This window comes from Mycetomoellerius zeteki, unplaced genomic scaffold (genome assembly GCF_001594055.1).
Source record: "Mycetomoellerius zeteki isolate Tzet28-1 unplaced genomic scaffold, Tzet1.0 scaffold706, whole genome shotgun sequence".
NCBI classification, from domain to species: domain Eukaryota; kingdom Metazoa; phylum Arthropoda; class Insecta; order Hymenoptera; family Formicidae; genus Mycetomoellerius; species Mycetomoellerius zeteki.
The window spans coordinates 290,065-304,363 of NW_017257727.1; the positions used below are offsets into that span (position 1 = coordinate 290,065).

The window sequence follows — 14,299 nt, forward strand, 5'->3', positions numbered from 1 at the left end:
GGATCGGCTTCCTCTTGCTGCCTCCAGCAGAACCGCCAGCGTCCAGATCATCATCATCTAATTTGAATTTTGGTGGTTCTAAACCCAGAAGACGTTGGATGCGATTACGATCCGGGGCTGGGAAATGTTTTTCGACTAATGTTTGCAGAACTCCCCTGTAAATTATTCAATGCATTAGCAATATATAAATTAATATATACATGCAAGAAATTTTCTCTCAATTGTCTAAAACGCCACTGACTTTGCGGTAGAAACGAAGTCGCTGAGCTCGCCGTCGTCACGTTCCAACTGTTCCAAAGTACGTGCCTCACCAGTAGATTGTAAACCGATCACCACGCATTTGCCACACTTGACTGCCTCGCGAGCTACTGACACTGCATGCTTCACCTTTGCAGCGATACAAAGATACTTGAAGAAACGTTGATGTGCCGACCAAAATTGGCCCCACATTGTTTTCTTCATACGATTCTCCGCATCTATTAACTCTGCTGCTTCCTGGAACCTCTGCATCGCTTCCACCCACTAGATCAAAATAGATCGCATGAGATTATGTAACACAAACGAGTGAAATATTAACAAAGCATTTACATTTTTGCACAATAACTTACCAATCGCACTGAATGATCGTAAATTTTTGTAAAATCTTTGGAAAGAGGTACTTCCTCGATTTTGAAGGCAACACCGTGAAAACTCAATTGCCGAGCGATATACATGCCGCGCAGCTTCATATCCATCGCTACGATTTCCATCGCGCCGACACCGCGCTTCTCCACGGCAGTAATAAAACCAGTGAACTCCGGAAAAGGCGTGCCCTCACCCCACATACCTAGTCGTACCATATAGGCCATATTGCGAGGTTCAGAAGCACCGGTTGCACTGGCATACACAACTCTAGCTTTTGGAAGCTTATTCTGCAGTTCCAAAACCGTTAATCCTGCACAATTTTTATATCATCGATAAAATAAAGTCACTCGTGTAATTACTCTTGAAAAAATCTTTACGCATGAAATTTTGTTCTAACCTGTCTTAGTAGGTTTTGAACTTCCTGTAGGACACAGATTCTTCGCGCGGTGACACTCATCGAAAATTATCAGACCATCAAAATCTTCGCCACACCATTGCAATAGTTGTTTCAATCGGCTCTTATATTTCCCGCCGCTCTGTGTCGATTCACCAATTAATGCAGAATATGTACTAAAGATCACACCTTTCTTCACATTACCATTCACAGCTGACGAGATTTTCGCGTATTTAAATTTATTCAAAGCATGTACCTGCAAGCCGATTTATTTATTGCAATTTTTCATCGCTTTATCTTTAATAAGTATTTCAAATAGTTAAAATATTCATTGCGTAATTAAAGTTTTGAAATTCCGACAATATATTCGACACAATTCAACACAAATAAATTACGTACTTCTATTTTCGATGCACCTATGTCGTTCAAATCGCGTTCGGCGTCATATTTGAGATCATTTGACACCGACACCCAAATGGCACGTTTTCGACCTTTCAAGTAATTCTCGGATATAATACCGGCTATAGTCCTGCCCTTGCCAACACCCGCACCATCGCCGATTAGAAATCCAGCGCGTGTACCATCGGGTAAGAGATGCTCGTGCTGTTGAGAAGCATACGTGATGGACTCAAGTTGAAGGGCAGAGAGCGCACCGGATCGTATCGTCTCTTCCGTTATGGAGACTTTGTACCAAACATCCGTTGGTTCGACGCTCGACAAAGATGCTGTTTCGACAACCGGATCCGGATGCTTTCGTCCGAGTTTGACTGTTGATTATCGCAAACTTTAATTTAAAGCAAATAACGCACAACTAAATTAAAATAAATATTGACCGTACGTTTCGTTGGCATATAATCAGCATAAGTTTCAGCAACACCCATATCTTCATCGTCTACTTCTTCCTCTTCTGGAATATTTGGCTGCATCAATTTTGTTGGATCACCTGAATTCATCCACATTTGTGACACTGTCTTTCCTGTGATAAAATTACGAATAGTACGAGTTTGCTTTTCAAGTTGTTTTTATTAGAATTTTGCAAATACCTGACAACCCTGCCCAGTTGGTAATCCCACTTTGATTAAGTAATTGAACAAAAGGATTTACTCCCATATTCATACCAGGCATACCCATGAAACTACCCATCAAAGCATTCATATCCATGCCTAGGAAATAATTAAGATTATTGATACATACATATTTACATATATATATATATATTTATAATTAATACATGCAATTGTATCAATTTAATTATTAATCCAATTATCACAAAAATAAGAATTTGGAAATTATATTTTTGAATTTCCTAATTTTTTCAATACATAAATTTAATATTAACTTTTCTTTCAATATTATCTTTATATATAATCAAATTTAAAAATATTTTCTCATTTTGTTCTCATTTATCATTTAACAAGTATTAAAATAAAATTAAAAATTAAGTATCATAATACTAATAAAATTTAATTTATAAATGATGTATGTGCATAGATGATCACAGAATCATACATACATCTTAGTATAAAAATGAAACATTGTTTAAAAAGCCAAGTGGCAAAAATAAAAGTTTCTACTAGTAAAATTCATTATGATGAAAAAGAAATGTACTTGATTGAAGAAAGGCAGCAGGATTGAATCCTGCAAGATTCAATCCTGGTGGAAAACCAGGATATCCACCAGCCGCTAATTGATTCAGTTGATTCAATTGACCTGTTCCACCAACAAAATTACCCGGTGAGGTACCTTGAGAGCCTCCTACATGCACCATTTCATAACCTGGTGTTGCATTTTTTGTCACTAATCCTCCAGGAATTTTGTTACCAAATTTTTGGTCTAATTCTAAAAATAATTTTTGCAAAAATAGACTTTTCATAAAACAAAAGAAATTAGAAAGATTTGCACTGTTTTAAATATTTCATATATATATATATATGACTTACCGTTTAATGGTCCTTGTGTTTTATCCACAGGATTTGTTGGCAAGTCTGTAATTGGAGGTTTCTCTTCTTTGATACTTCCAATTACAGCGGCAGTCGCAAGATCTTTACCTCCACCTAATAAAAATAATTTCTTATATAGATTTTAAAATTTTATGTAAGAGTAATTGCATTATCTTGTGCAAAATAAAGATTCATAGGACAACAAGACATGTATACACAAAGTGTAAGTTTATTATAATTTACCAGGCACTTCAATTTTATCAGGATCCTCTTCATCATCAAAGTCACTTCCGCTGGTATCATCGCTCACTCCATCATCATACTTTTTGCTTGCCTACAAAAACACATATGCTAATCAACAAATTCCACTTGAATCACAAGAATCAGAAACAAAAGTAAAAGCAAACATAGTAAAAGCATATAACCCATTGATGAATAGGCTCGTTTATGATAAAATTCTAATGTATAATTTTTGTCAAAATCTGAACTGAAGGATAGATATCAGAATTATAAATTAATTATTAAAATCTCATTCGAATCCTGCTGCAAATCCTAATATCTAGGTCTGTTTTCTGTAGCTGAACTAGTATACACTTTTAGAACTTAAAGTGAGATAGATATTATTTATATATATATATATATATATATATATACGTTTGTTTGGCGGAAGAAAATTTTAATGCAGCTAGTGTACAAATAAAAAAAAGACCTCTTAATTGAAATTAATTATATCGTAAATAAATAATGTCAAACTTAAAACATTAAAATATTTATCGTATTCTCATCGATAAATCAACGATCGTTTACGATTCCGATCGCATGGTGACTCATTAGAACTCGAATGTCGGCAAAAATACATGCTCGGCATAAGAGAACAAAAAAAAAGGGGCGTCATGCATAAGACAGTCTCTAGGTTAGTTGTTTCTCTATCTAGAAGAGGGAAAGGAATACAGCTAAATTACGTGCTAGCCTTTAACAGGAAGCGCGTGCTTCGAATTCGGATATGTATCTCCATTTCCCTCTTTCTTTCAATTCTTTTCTCGGAATTAATAATTAAAAAAAAACCTACCATGACAAACGCGAGTGCCGCGACTTCTCGCGCGCTATCTCGTCACGATGCGTGGTAATGCTAGGACCACGAGGACAACGACGACGCTTCGACGAGGTATCTTGCTAGAACTTTCGACAGGATGTTCACGGGTTCGAGACGAGCGAACGATTTCTTTTTTTTTCGGCCCGGTTCAAGAGTTGAGAAGCGCGTGCTAGCTGCTACGTCAGGCGAGCATCGCCAACGATTACATGCGGTGTCTCCTACGAGAGCTATAAAATCAGGGCGACGAATATTGATGAGCCACGATCGAGCCGGTCCATCTTATGCGGTTGCCAATGTCAGTATGCGACGCGCGCGCGATTTACACCTCGAGACCGCGTTCGCTCGACTGCACGGCTGCCGCCATCTTGGGCCCCATCTCATCACCCGGCACCACCCCCCCTCGACCGACCCGAACGGTGCAACGCAACGCGAATACAAAAACACGCCTGAATCGCGCGCCGCCGCCGCTGCGCGGCGCCACATAGCCAGCGAGGGTGGGTAGAGGATCCTAGAAGTAAGAGTCCGGTTAATGTGGTCTTGTATTTTTGATTGGTTTGATGAAAAATGGCGGAACCAATCAAATGACGACTGAACACGTGGAAAAATTGAAAAGTAGATATGTGTTAACTGCACGCGCATGTGTACGTGCAGATATGTACACGTACGCTATTTTTAATCAATTACGGGAATATTAATTGGCTCGATCATCGACGAGTTACTATTAAAAGGCTTGTTCTTTTTAGCTAATCTTGCACAACTTATTTTTCTTCCCTTTTTTACATTGGAGAAAAAAAGAGAAAAAATTAATTGTGCAAGAACAAAAAAAAGTTCAGTTAAACAAACAAACCTAAAGACTAAAAGTTTCAATCATGAAACTTTTTTCATAGGACGAAAAGTGAAAAGTGAAAAATTTCTCCATTAACTTCAATGGTTAAAATTTTCACTTTTCACTTTCCATGCTAGAGATAAAGTTTCATGATTGATACCTATAAGAGATAAATTTTCGTGACTGTCAAATAGCTCTGAGAGCCCGGAAATAATTAAAGAACTTTAATATTATCGACTATTTTGACTGTCACGAAGAAAAATTAGTAAGTATTTTTATCTTCCTTAATCACCGTCTTTATCATAAAAAATGTACAAATCTTAAGATCATTGGAAATTGAAGCATGTCGAATTATTAACTGTTTTGGCTGTTCCAAGAATAAATTAATAAGGATTGTACCTTCCTTAATCACTGCTTTATCATTAAAAAGATGAATTAAGGACAATTTTAAGATTTATACATTTTTTATGATAAAACACTGGTTAAAAAAAGTAAAATCCTTATTAATTTATCCTCGTTACAGCTAAAACAGTTAATAATTCAATGTTCTTCAATTTCCACTGGGCTCTCGGAATGATCACGCCCGATTTCCGTAGGAATCGTTGCGTTCTGCAGAAAGCAGTTTTTCATTGTAAGATTCTTTAATATGATTAATTTATATATTTAGATCCAGTAAGGAACTAAAAGAACAAAATTAATCATGTTAAAGAAGGTTGCAAAATTTGCTTCTCTGCTGAATGACGGTCTTTAACAGTTCAAATTTTTAATTATTTAAAGTGAACTATTTAAAGCAAAGTTTATTTTAATTTTAAACTATTTTAAGCTTGAAAATCTCGTCAGTGACCGGACTTTCTTACGTCTGGAGACTCTAGGGGTGGGCGCGCGCGGACGCGCGCTGTTGCCGGATCACCGCGGCGAGTAAGGGCAGATTCGTAGGGCGCGTGAGCCGAAAAATTGTCGCATTTTCACGACTGGTCGCTGCGCGACCGCGATAGGCAGGGGGGAGGGAAGGAGCGCGAGATTTGTCTTCTTCCATCGCATCGGCGGCTACTCGAAAGCGAAGAGATCGTTCGCAAAAATGAGAGCGTCACGGGAAATCCGATGTCCATCGGCGTTTCCGAATCAATCAAATGCTCTCGCGACACTCCACATGATTTTTTTGAAATTAAAACCGCCCGTCGGGGAATTTGCGATTAATTTTCAAACGATTCGAATCGATATTCATGATAATAAGAAAATTGCGGATCGATACGGCTCGATTGCGAGTCGGTCTCGTTGCGATTCAAACAACTAGTGCTGTCTTTAAAAAATAATTTTAAAAGTATCAAATATATATTAGTTTCGTTGTTGAATACACGTACCATTTCAAACGGACGATTCCAAAATTTAAGATGTCGTCTCGCGTCTTTTGCGTTTGGGAAACGCTACGTAAAAGCGCTCGTGAAAGGTTGAACGATCGAGGGTTAAACGCAGATTTCGTTTGGCGGTGTTTTTCACGCAGATCTATTTGTTGAACACGTGTATACGCCAATTACAATGCGACTGTGACGACGACACCAGACGACACACGAAGCTGCTGTATCCCCAATGACGAGACGCTACCAAAGGTCGCAGGTCGTTAGAAAATTCGTGTGATTTGCGAATTTCGTGCGCAGTCGCGCCCTCTTGGAAAATACTGCGGTCAATGCATGAAACATTAACTACAGAACAGTAATTTTACAAAAATATGTAGAATTTTCACATTACAGACGCACATAAATATTTAAAAGAACATCGAATAATAACAAATTATGAAAACAATGCCGATTTATGGGCTAAACGCTCAGATTTATATCGAATAATCAAGAGCAGTTGATAATGTCAGTGCTCTATTATTATCTTTGGAACCATCAGACCCACGTTACCGATCGAGCAGTTTCAGTCACGATATCGCGTATCATTTATTCGCATGTCCATGGCTGATTGTGCGGGGCACGGCGACAGCGGACGTACGCTTGGCAACACCGCCGCTGCGTGCGGCGCTGATCGTTAGGCGATTTAAAGTATTCGCGCTAAAAAGAAAAGAAGCTGTACTGGCCAAATTCGGCGCGCGGACGCCGTTTGACGCCGTTCGATCGCGAATTCCGCTCTAGCGAGCATCATACGACATTTCTGTCTACATCGCTGACCGATGCGATCCGCGTGCATTGGTTCCCGCGACGCGATTGCCGATAAATCCGTCTAAAAAATAATAACGATTCGCAAGCGCGGCGATCGATCCGCGCGGGCCTGCGCGCAGCCAGTGGCGCCGCGCCGCGGCACGCGTCCTAATTAGCCGTCGTCGAGCGGTAACTTCATTCCGCCGCCACCCCGCCTGTCGCGGTAATTCGCTATGCGAGGATTCATTATTTATTAATGTTTAAACCGTGTTTATACTGTTAATAATTTACAAACATAATTAGGCCATATATATGTTATCATACATGTATTATACATATATATATTATAATATATATATATTATAATTATATATAGAATCTTTTTTTATATGCAAAGGAACTTATTCGTGTCATTCATTAGCTGTCTTTTTTTCTGTTACATGCTCATTTTTATCAATGAAAATTAACTTTAATTTCAGTTTAACTTATTTTTTATCTTTTTTTAGTCCTAAGAAAAAGATGAAGAGTTAATTGAATTGCGATTAAAATTAATCTACATTAATATATATATATATATATATATATATATATAGAGAGAGAGAGAGAGATATGGATATCAATTATATTTTAATGTGAAGTGAAAATTACAAAAGTGAGCAAATTCCAAAGATCCTTCTATACTGTATAGACGTATGCATATATAAAAGTACATATAGAAATATATAAGAATATAATATATAGAAGCTATGACAAATTCTATGACAAATAGCATACTCATTCCAATGCGCTTGATAGAGTGAGTAGGAACTATGGTAGGAGCATGTTGGAGCATGTTGGAACTTGCGACGCGAACAAACCTTAGAGCTTTAATTGAAGACGGTCTGCAGTGGCGTGTTTATCTTTGGGCTTTATCTTTTGGAAGTTAAGCCCGAAAAACCTCAAGGACACCACTCGTTTAAAAAAAATTATTAGCTAATTTAAATGGACGCACTCAGTGCACAGAGGTGCTTATTAAAACCGTCATATACAAACTGATATAAAGATATGCGTTTAATATAAATATAAAGATAGATAAAACCGTGAAATCTTCAATACATTTTCTTATATTACTATTAAGTAAAATATGTATTCTTCTAATAAAAGACACAATATGTGAAATTCATCAGCAGTCAAATTTATCAACAATATTATTGGGCGCGTTCAAATCGACAAAGCGACTAGGGCTGCGGTCCACTTGACGCTACAAACGCTTCGAAGCGTTTGAGCGATCAATCAGAACAAAGAATTTTACGAATTGATTAATCAAAGAATGCTTCGAAGCGTTTGTAGCGTCAAGTGGACCGCAGCCCAAGTCTGCTCACCAAGCAATTAAACACAATTGGTTGGATCCACAGGTAAGAACCAATCATGCTCATTCGCTCGGCAAGCATGCCTAGCCGCTTTGCGGATTGTGAACTCGCCCATTAATTCTAACAATGTTCATCTTAAAATTAAATTAGCAATTAGATAACAATCCGTTATATCGAGAATTACAAAATCATTAATAATTATATTTGAAAAGCTATTAAAACAGAAATTTAGTTATTAAAAATTATTCAAATTTTCAACTTTCTAATATCATTTAAATATTTCTTACAATCTAAACTGTACGAAATGTCTGAGCCAGCAACATTCCTTGTTTCAATTTTCTTAATATATCTCTTCAATGACTTAATTTCTTAAGATTTAATTATTTAGTTAAGTCATGAGCGTAAACAGAATTAGACTAAACGCAAAATAAAAACTGCAAAATCTAATTAAATACGAAATCATTTATTATTTTATATTTTAATTGCGCTAGAAGTGTCATATTGCTGATTTCAATACTTGTATAAACATTTATACAGATATTTATAATCTCTTGAATACATAAAATAAACATTTCATCTTTTGTCTTCTTATTAAAATATATCGCAATTTTTATAATAGATGAACAACGATTTCTAACATAGCTAAACGAATAAATACATGCTCTTAAATATGTAAAAATGAATTTAAATATAACGTATGCACATAAACGACGTATAAACGAATATTGCGCATTAAATCTTTCTCTGTTTCATCTGAAACAAAGGCTTTAACATAAAGTATATTATTAAATAACAGTAATGATAATTTGCAGTAAAAATAAATACTCGTAAAAATAAAGAAAAATAAAATTATGATAATTTAACAAATACATATTTGAAATAAATACTGCAGGTCAACTTTTTTCCATTCTATTAAAACGTTAAATGCATTAAAACATGAAGTACTTCACTAAATAGTAGTAACAAAAATAATTCAAGAAAAACGTTGCAATCATTTTTCCCTAAAATTGCTAAAAGTTAATAGCGTCTCGCATTTTTCTTCTCTCATGAACAAGTTAAAAGTAAGAAAATATAAAGTACTATTCTCATTAAAAATAATAATATAAATAAGTTTCGCGATGTAAATATGTATATCAAATTAAATATTATAAGGTTAACATTATAATATTAAATATTATATGATGTCTTGGTTATATTAGTTATATTGTTAATTCAACTTTCCCATTCTCCAAATTCGCAGAGTACGAAAACACTCAGTCTGCTGCAGAATAAGCTTCTTTTGTGCATGCAACTCTATGAACGAATTGTGTAATATTAGGCAGATATAATAAGAAAATAAGATAAAATTCCCATTATTTTTTAAGTATAAATATAATTTAAATAGTAAATATAGTAATATATTTCAAACGTAGTAACACTTACCGAGAAGTATATTAAAAGCATCAGCAGCATCCTCTGCCGTGACTGTGTCGTTTGGAATAAGTTGACTGAAATTGACGCATGGCTCGTTAAGCCAAAAAATTTCTAATTGAGCCAAAATATCTTTATTTGTCAGTTCGGGTTGTAAAATTCCACTTGAGCTACTAGTAAAACAATATTTATATTATATCAAACAATTCTTTGATAAATGATAGAGTTGAGATAACAATATGCTAAGTTTCATAGAAGAAAGAGCTATTAAAATTAGTTAAATAAAGCAATAAAAATTTTATGCTTCCTTCAAACTTTCGATTAATGATTTATAAATATCTATGAAAATTGTCAAATACACACTTAGAATATTGTTACGTTTAGCTCTTTACTGAACAACAACAAAAAATTCAAAATACATGGCAGGAGATCCTAAAATGGATTTCGAAGGATGTCTTTCTAGTGGCTGTCTTTCTAGTAAAGCGTTGATATCCTCCAAGCTTTCGTCAATGTTACTTATACTTGGTAACTTTTCTTGATCTCGCCTGTGCTCAACAGTGCTGAAATGGTATCATTTGATAATAAAATATTAAGGTGCGAAATTGAGATATTAAACGAATATAAAATATCAAAATAATAGATATTGAGAAATTGAAGAAATATTGAAAAATTGAAAGATTAAACAAAACTGAATAATCCTTAATAATTAAATTTCAGTTATTTCTTAAATATATATATGTATACTGTTAAAAAAAAAGAAATTTGCTTCCGTTACATGTAATGGAAGCAAATTTCAAGCAGATACATTAAAAATATTTACTGTTGTTAATGAAAATGAAGTTATAAGTAACTTAAATTTAACGTTTACTTATATTAAATTTCATGCAAATCTACATAAAATTTAATAAAAAAATGTACTAAACTTTGTAAAATTTTATGAAAACTACACTAAATTTCATGTACATTTACACAAATATACTTTTCAGTTGCAGATATATTAAATTTAATTTAGTGTCATAAAATTGAATTTAATTAGTGTAACTTAAAAGTACATTAAATTTCATTTATAACATTTATGACATTTTTAACAGTGTATATATATCAATAGTTCATATACATAAATATATCAATAGTAATTCATCATCACATAATAAAATAGACTATTACCTAATGCCTTCTTCTAAAGTAACTGTATGCGGTATTACTTCCGATAACGGTGGCACTGATACATCCGCGTGAGCTATTGGCAAAATATTAATAAAGTCTACAGGTTCAATAAATCTTCCGTAGCAAGATTTTTTTTACTAATTGTCTCTTCTACACGCATTGCTTCTTGGGCTACAAATATAAAGTTATTCAAAGCTTTGCATTAACGTAAATATTTAACAAACATCTGAATATATCTACATTGCACGAATTCAGTAGGTGCAACATCTTCATCTACACTCGTAAACGGTCCGGTGATGTGATCAACAAAAAGATTGCGTAAAGTAGCGTTCCATCGCTTAGGTAAGTATGAAGGTTCCTTGAGAAGATTTATCGCTGATGTCAAACGTTTTTTTATCGGTTTATTTATTTTCTAAATATAATGGAAGAATCTAGTTAGAACATCTTCATTCAGATTAAAATTTCTCATTTTGAATTTTTATTGTAAGTTTATATAAGCATTTTTTGCAAATTTATATAATTTAGAAACTCACCTTGCTATGAATATTTACATTCTGACGCCATTTCCCGAGTTCTTCGTCAGTTAAGGCAATCTTTTTATCAATAATTTTTCTTTTCTTCGAATGCTCATTAATCACGAAGTAGCTTGAATTTAATGATTCCAATTCCATGTCTGTTTGTTGTAAGGGAACTAACATTCCCGTTTTTTCCATATGCAATTCAGGAGCCGCTATTGCCACCTTTTCTACAAGGGGTACCGCAATATTTTCAATAAAGGGTACTGCAATATCTTCTACAAGGGGTACTGCTACATTTTCTGCAGGAGGCATGGCTGCAGTGTCAAAGGATAACTGTAAAATAATATAAAGAATTAAAATTTAAAATTAAATAAATAGGGAATAAAAAATTTTTCGATTTTTCAAACAAAAAGAGAAGAAAATTATTATGTCATGGCAAACATTCTCGTTTACCTTTTATTTTAAGAGAACTTAAAATATTCTCTATATTCTAAAACAATCAGTATATATTATAAATAAATGCATACACGTCTTTTCTTTGTAGGTGTTTCGGGTTGAATTTGCGGTTGCCGTTTTTGTGGAGTAAGAGATAAATTTCCTTTGGACTTAGTCATTCTTTTCGATATATTCACAAGCACTGGACTAGGGCATTCTTGAGATGAATGTCGATGAATCTCTGTTAATTATAATTTAATTTAAATATAACAATACATCTGCACATTATTTTTAATATACCATTAATACACTTACTTTCTGTAATTGTTATATCAGCCAATTCCTCCATAATGTTTCTTTCCTCACTAATGTGTAAATTTCGTAGATCACTAGAAAATCATTAATAGCAAACCATATGTTATTCTTTGTATTAAAGATGACACAAATTAATTTTAAGATAATGATATAAAAGTGAAAAATCAGAAATCTTACAGACTATTTTTAAAGAATTCTTGCTAAACTAGAATAAGAAATTATAATATAAAAAAAACAAGAATAAAAAACTAACAATGAGATATTGTCATTACAAAGAAACAATTCCAACTCTTTATCATTTAAGCAACCAAAATTCAAGAGTTCTGCATCTCGCATCTGTGAATGAAAAAAATTTTATTACAATCTGAATACATAATAGAAGTAAATAAAATTTATAATACAAAGAGCAAAAATTTAGAAATGCAAAAAATATGATATTTTAGAATCTAATTAAGAAAATAAGGATTTAAGAATACAAATTTGCTAATGACAAGTTTGTAAATCATATGAGATCTTCACTTACAGCTATTTCAAGGGGCTGATCTTCAGGAAGAATATATACGTCTTCTCTCAAGAGTTGAGTGCTAAAAAAATTTTTAGGCAATTCTATGTCAGGACATTCAATATCCTTAAAATCATCAAACTTATCCACTTTCTTCTTTGATGATACAGAAGGTTGAAGATTTTGTTCAAATTTAAAAATTTCCTCTGAAAAGTGAAGTTGTGTAGATTGACATATGTAGTATCATATCATTAGTAAATGAATAGAATAAAAACTCACTCTCATAATATTCAACCTGATAAGAATGAATTTTTGTTATACCATACATTAATTGTGACGACAGATACAAACTGAATTTTTCATCTGGTTTGCCACTGGAAGACTGTATTGTTTCCAGAATATCATTGCTGATGATACAATATAAAATGTAAACAAAATATCAGAAATGAAATTGCATTCATTATAAATATTGAGAGTAGAGTAGTATTGACCGTAAATGAAATAACATAATGAAATAACATATAATAACCATGTTTGTTCAACGTTCATCTTCTTTATAACACCAGAAGTGTAGAGTTTCTTAAATGATGCCTCACTATTCGTTGAAGCAAGCCAGGAAGCAGCAAATTTGCCTCTTTGTCGACGGGAAAGTAGATTAATTGGGTAAAACATCTGATGAATAATAGATCTCATTAATAAAAATAGATTTTCAGATAGCAAATGAAAGACCATGTCAAAAGAATAAAAATAAAGGTCATAATAACAGAAAACAATCGAAATTATCTTAATTTGGTACAAGCTGATTACTTTAATTCTGGATATTTTTGTCAAATGTAATAACTAATGGCTTCTTTCTAGAGTCATCGACTAAAGAATATCTCAATTTTTATAATTGTTGGATCAGGGAGTCGATTGCGTATCTTGAAATGAGGTGAAAATTCCAAAAGTGAGCAAATTCACTAGTTATTGACCAATTAAATTATGAATATTTTAGCAATTTATTCAATTTGCTCACTTTTATAATTTTCACCTTATTTCGAGATACGTAATCGACCCCCAGATTCGCTTTACCTTTCTCGCTTTTTCCTTCTTTACGAATTATTTTTTTCATGCGAAGTACATGACACATCTACTAAACGAATATCTTCCTCACATCATCATTTTCAAATTGTCGAGATGCGCGCGAAAAACACTAAAGGATTCGTAAGGCCGGAATCAGACTACGCATTGGGCACGTTCCACTTAACGTTCGCAACGCTCGCGAGCATCATTTCATTCTTGTTTAATATTTGTAAACGATAAGGATGAAGTGATGCTCGCGAGCATTGCGAACGTTATGCGGGGTCTACAATAGAAGTCGTAGCAGTCGTAGGATCTTAAATCATAGAAAATTAACCAATCAGAGTCGATTATTCTTCTCATATTCGACTGTGATTGGTTAATTTTCTACGACCTAAGACTACGACCGCTACGACTTCTATTGTAGACCCCGCATCAAGTGGAACGCACCCATTGAAGATTGAGGGTGTCATTACATAAGCGCGGAAACGCGGAAACGCGCAACCAATTAGTAATCGGTAAAACGCGA

The 14,299-nt window shown here is 34.0% G+C and overlaps 2 protein-coding genes across 2 annotated transcripts in view; both read right to left on the bottom strand.

Annotated features, from left to right (window-relative positions):
• Positions 1-4,430, bottom strand: part of sno (Protein strawberry notch) — an 8,496-nt gene extending 4,066 nt beyond the window's left edge. Inside the window, exons 1-11 of the mRNA XM_018458151.1 lie at positions 4,028-4,430; positions 3,202-3,292; positions 2,959-3,072; positions 2,627-2,857; positions 2,062-2,181; positions 1,857-1,994; positions 1,418-1,785; positions 1,022-1,274; positions 609-934; positions 242-522; positions 1-155 (exon numbers count right to left, since the gene is read on the bottom strand). Coding sequence (XP_018313653.1) covers positions 1-155; positions 242-522; positions 609-934; positions 1,022-1,274; positions 1,418-1,785; positions 1,857-1,994; positions 2,062-2,181; positions 2,627-2,857; positions 2,959-3,072; positions 3,202-3,292; positions 4,028-4,030 — 2,080 coding nt within the window. The 5' untranslated portion in view covers positions 4,031-4,430. The remainder of the gene's footprint in view (positions 156-241; positions 523-608; positions 935-1,021; positions 1,275-1,417; positions 1,786-1,856; positions 1,995-2,061; positions 2,182-2,626; positions 2,858-2,958; positions 3,073-3,201; positions 3,293-4,027) is intronic.
• Positions 4,431-9,571: 5,141 nt separating this feature from the next.
• On the bottom strand, positions 9,572-13,383 carry LOC108729178 (uncharacterized). Its single transcript, XM_018458152.1, is given in 12 exon segments — positions 9,572-9,657; positions 9,787-9,947; positions 10,942-11,050; positions 11,053-11,112; positions 11,182-11,353; positions 11,475-11,792; positions 11,987-12,135; positions 12,210-12,259; positions 12,463-12,545; positions 12,733-12,917; positions 12,991-13,118; positions 13,241-13,383. Coding segments are annotated over 12 exon segments (1,644 nt in total).
• Positions 13,384-14,299: the final 916 nt, after the last annotated feature.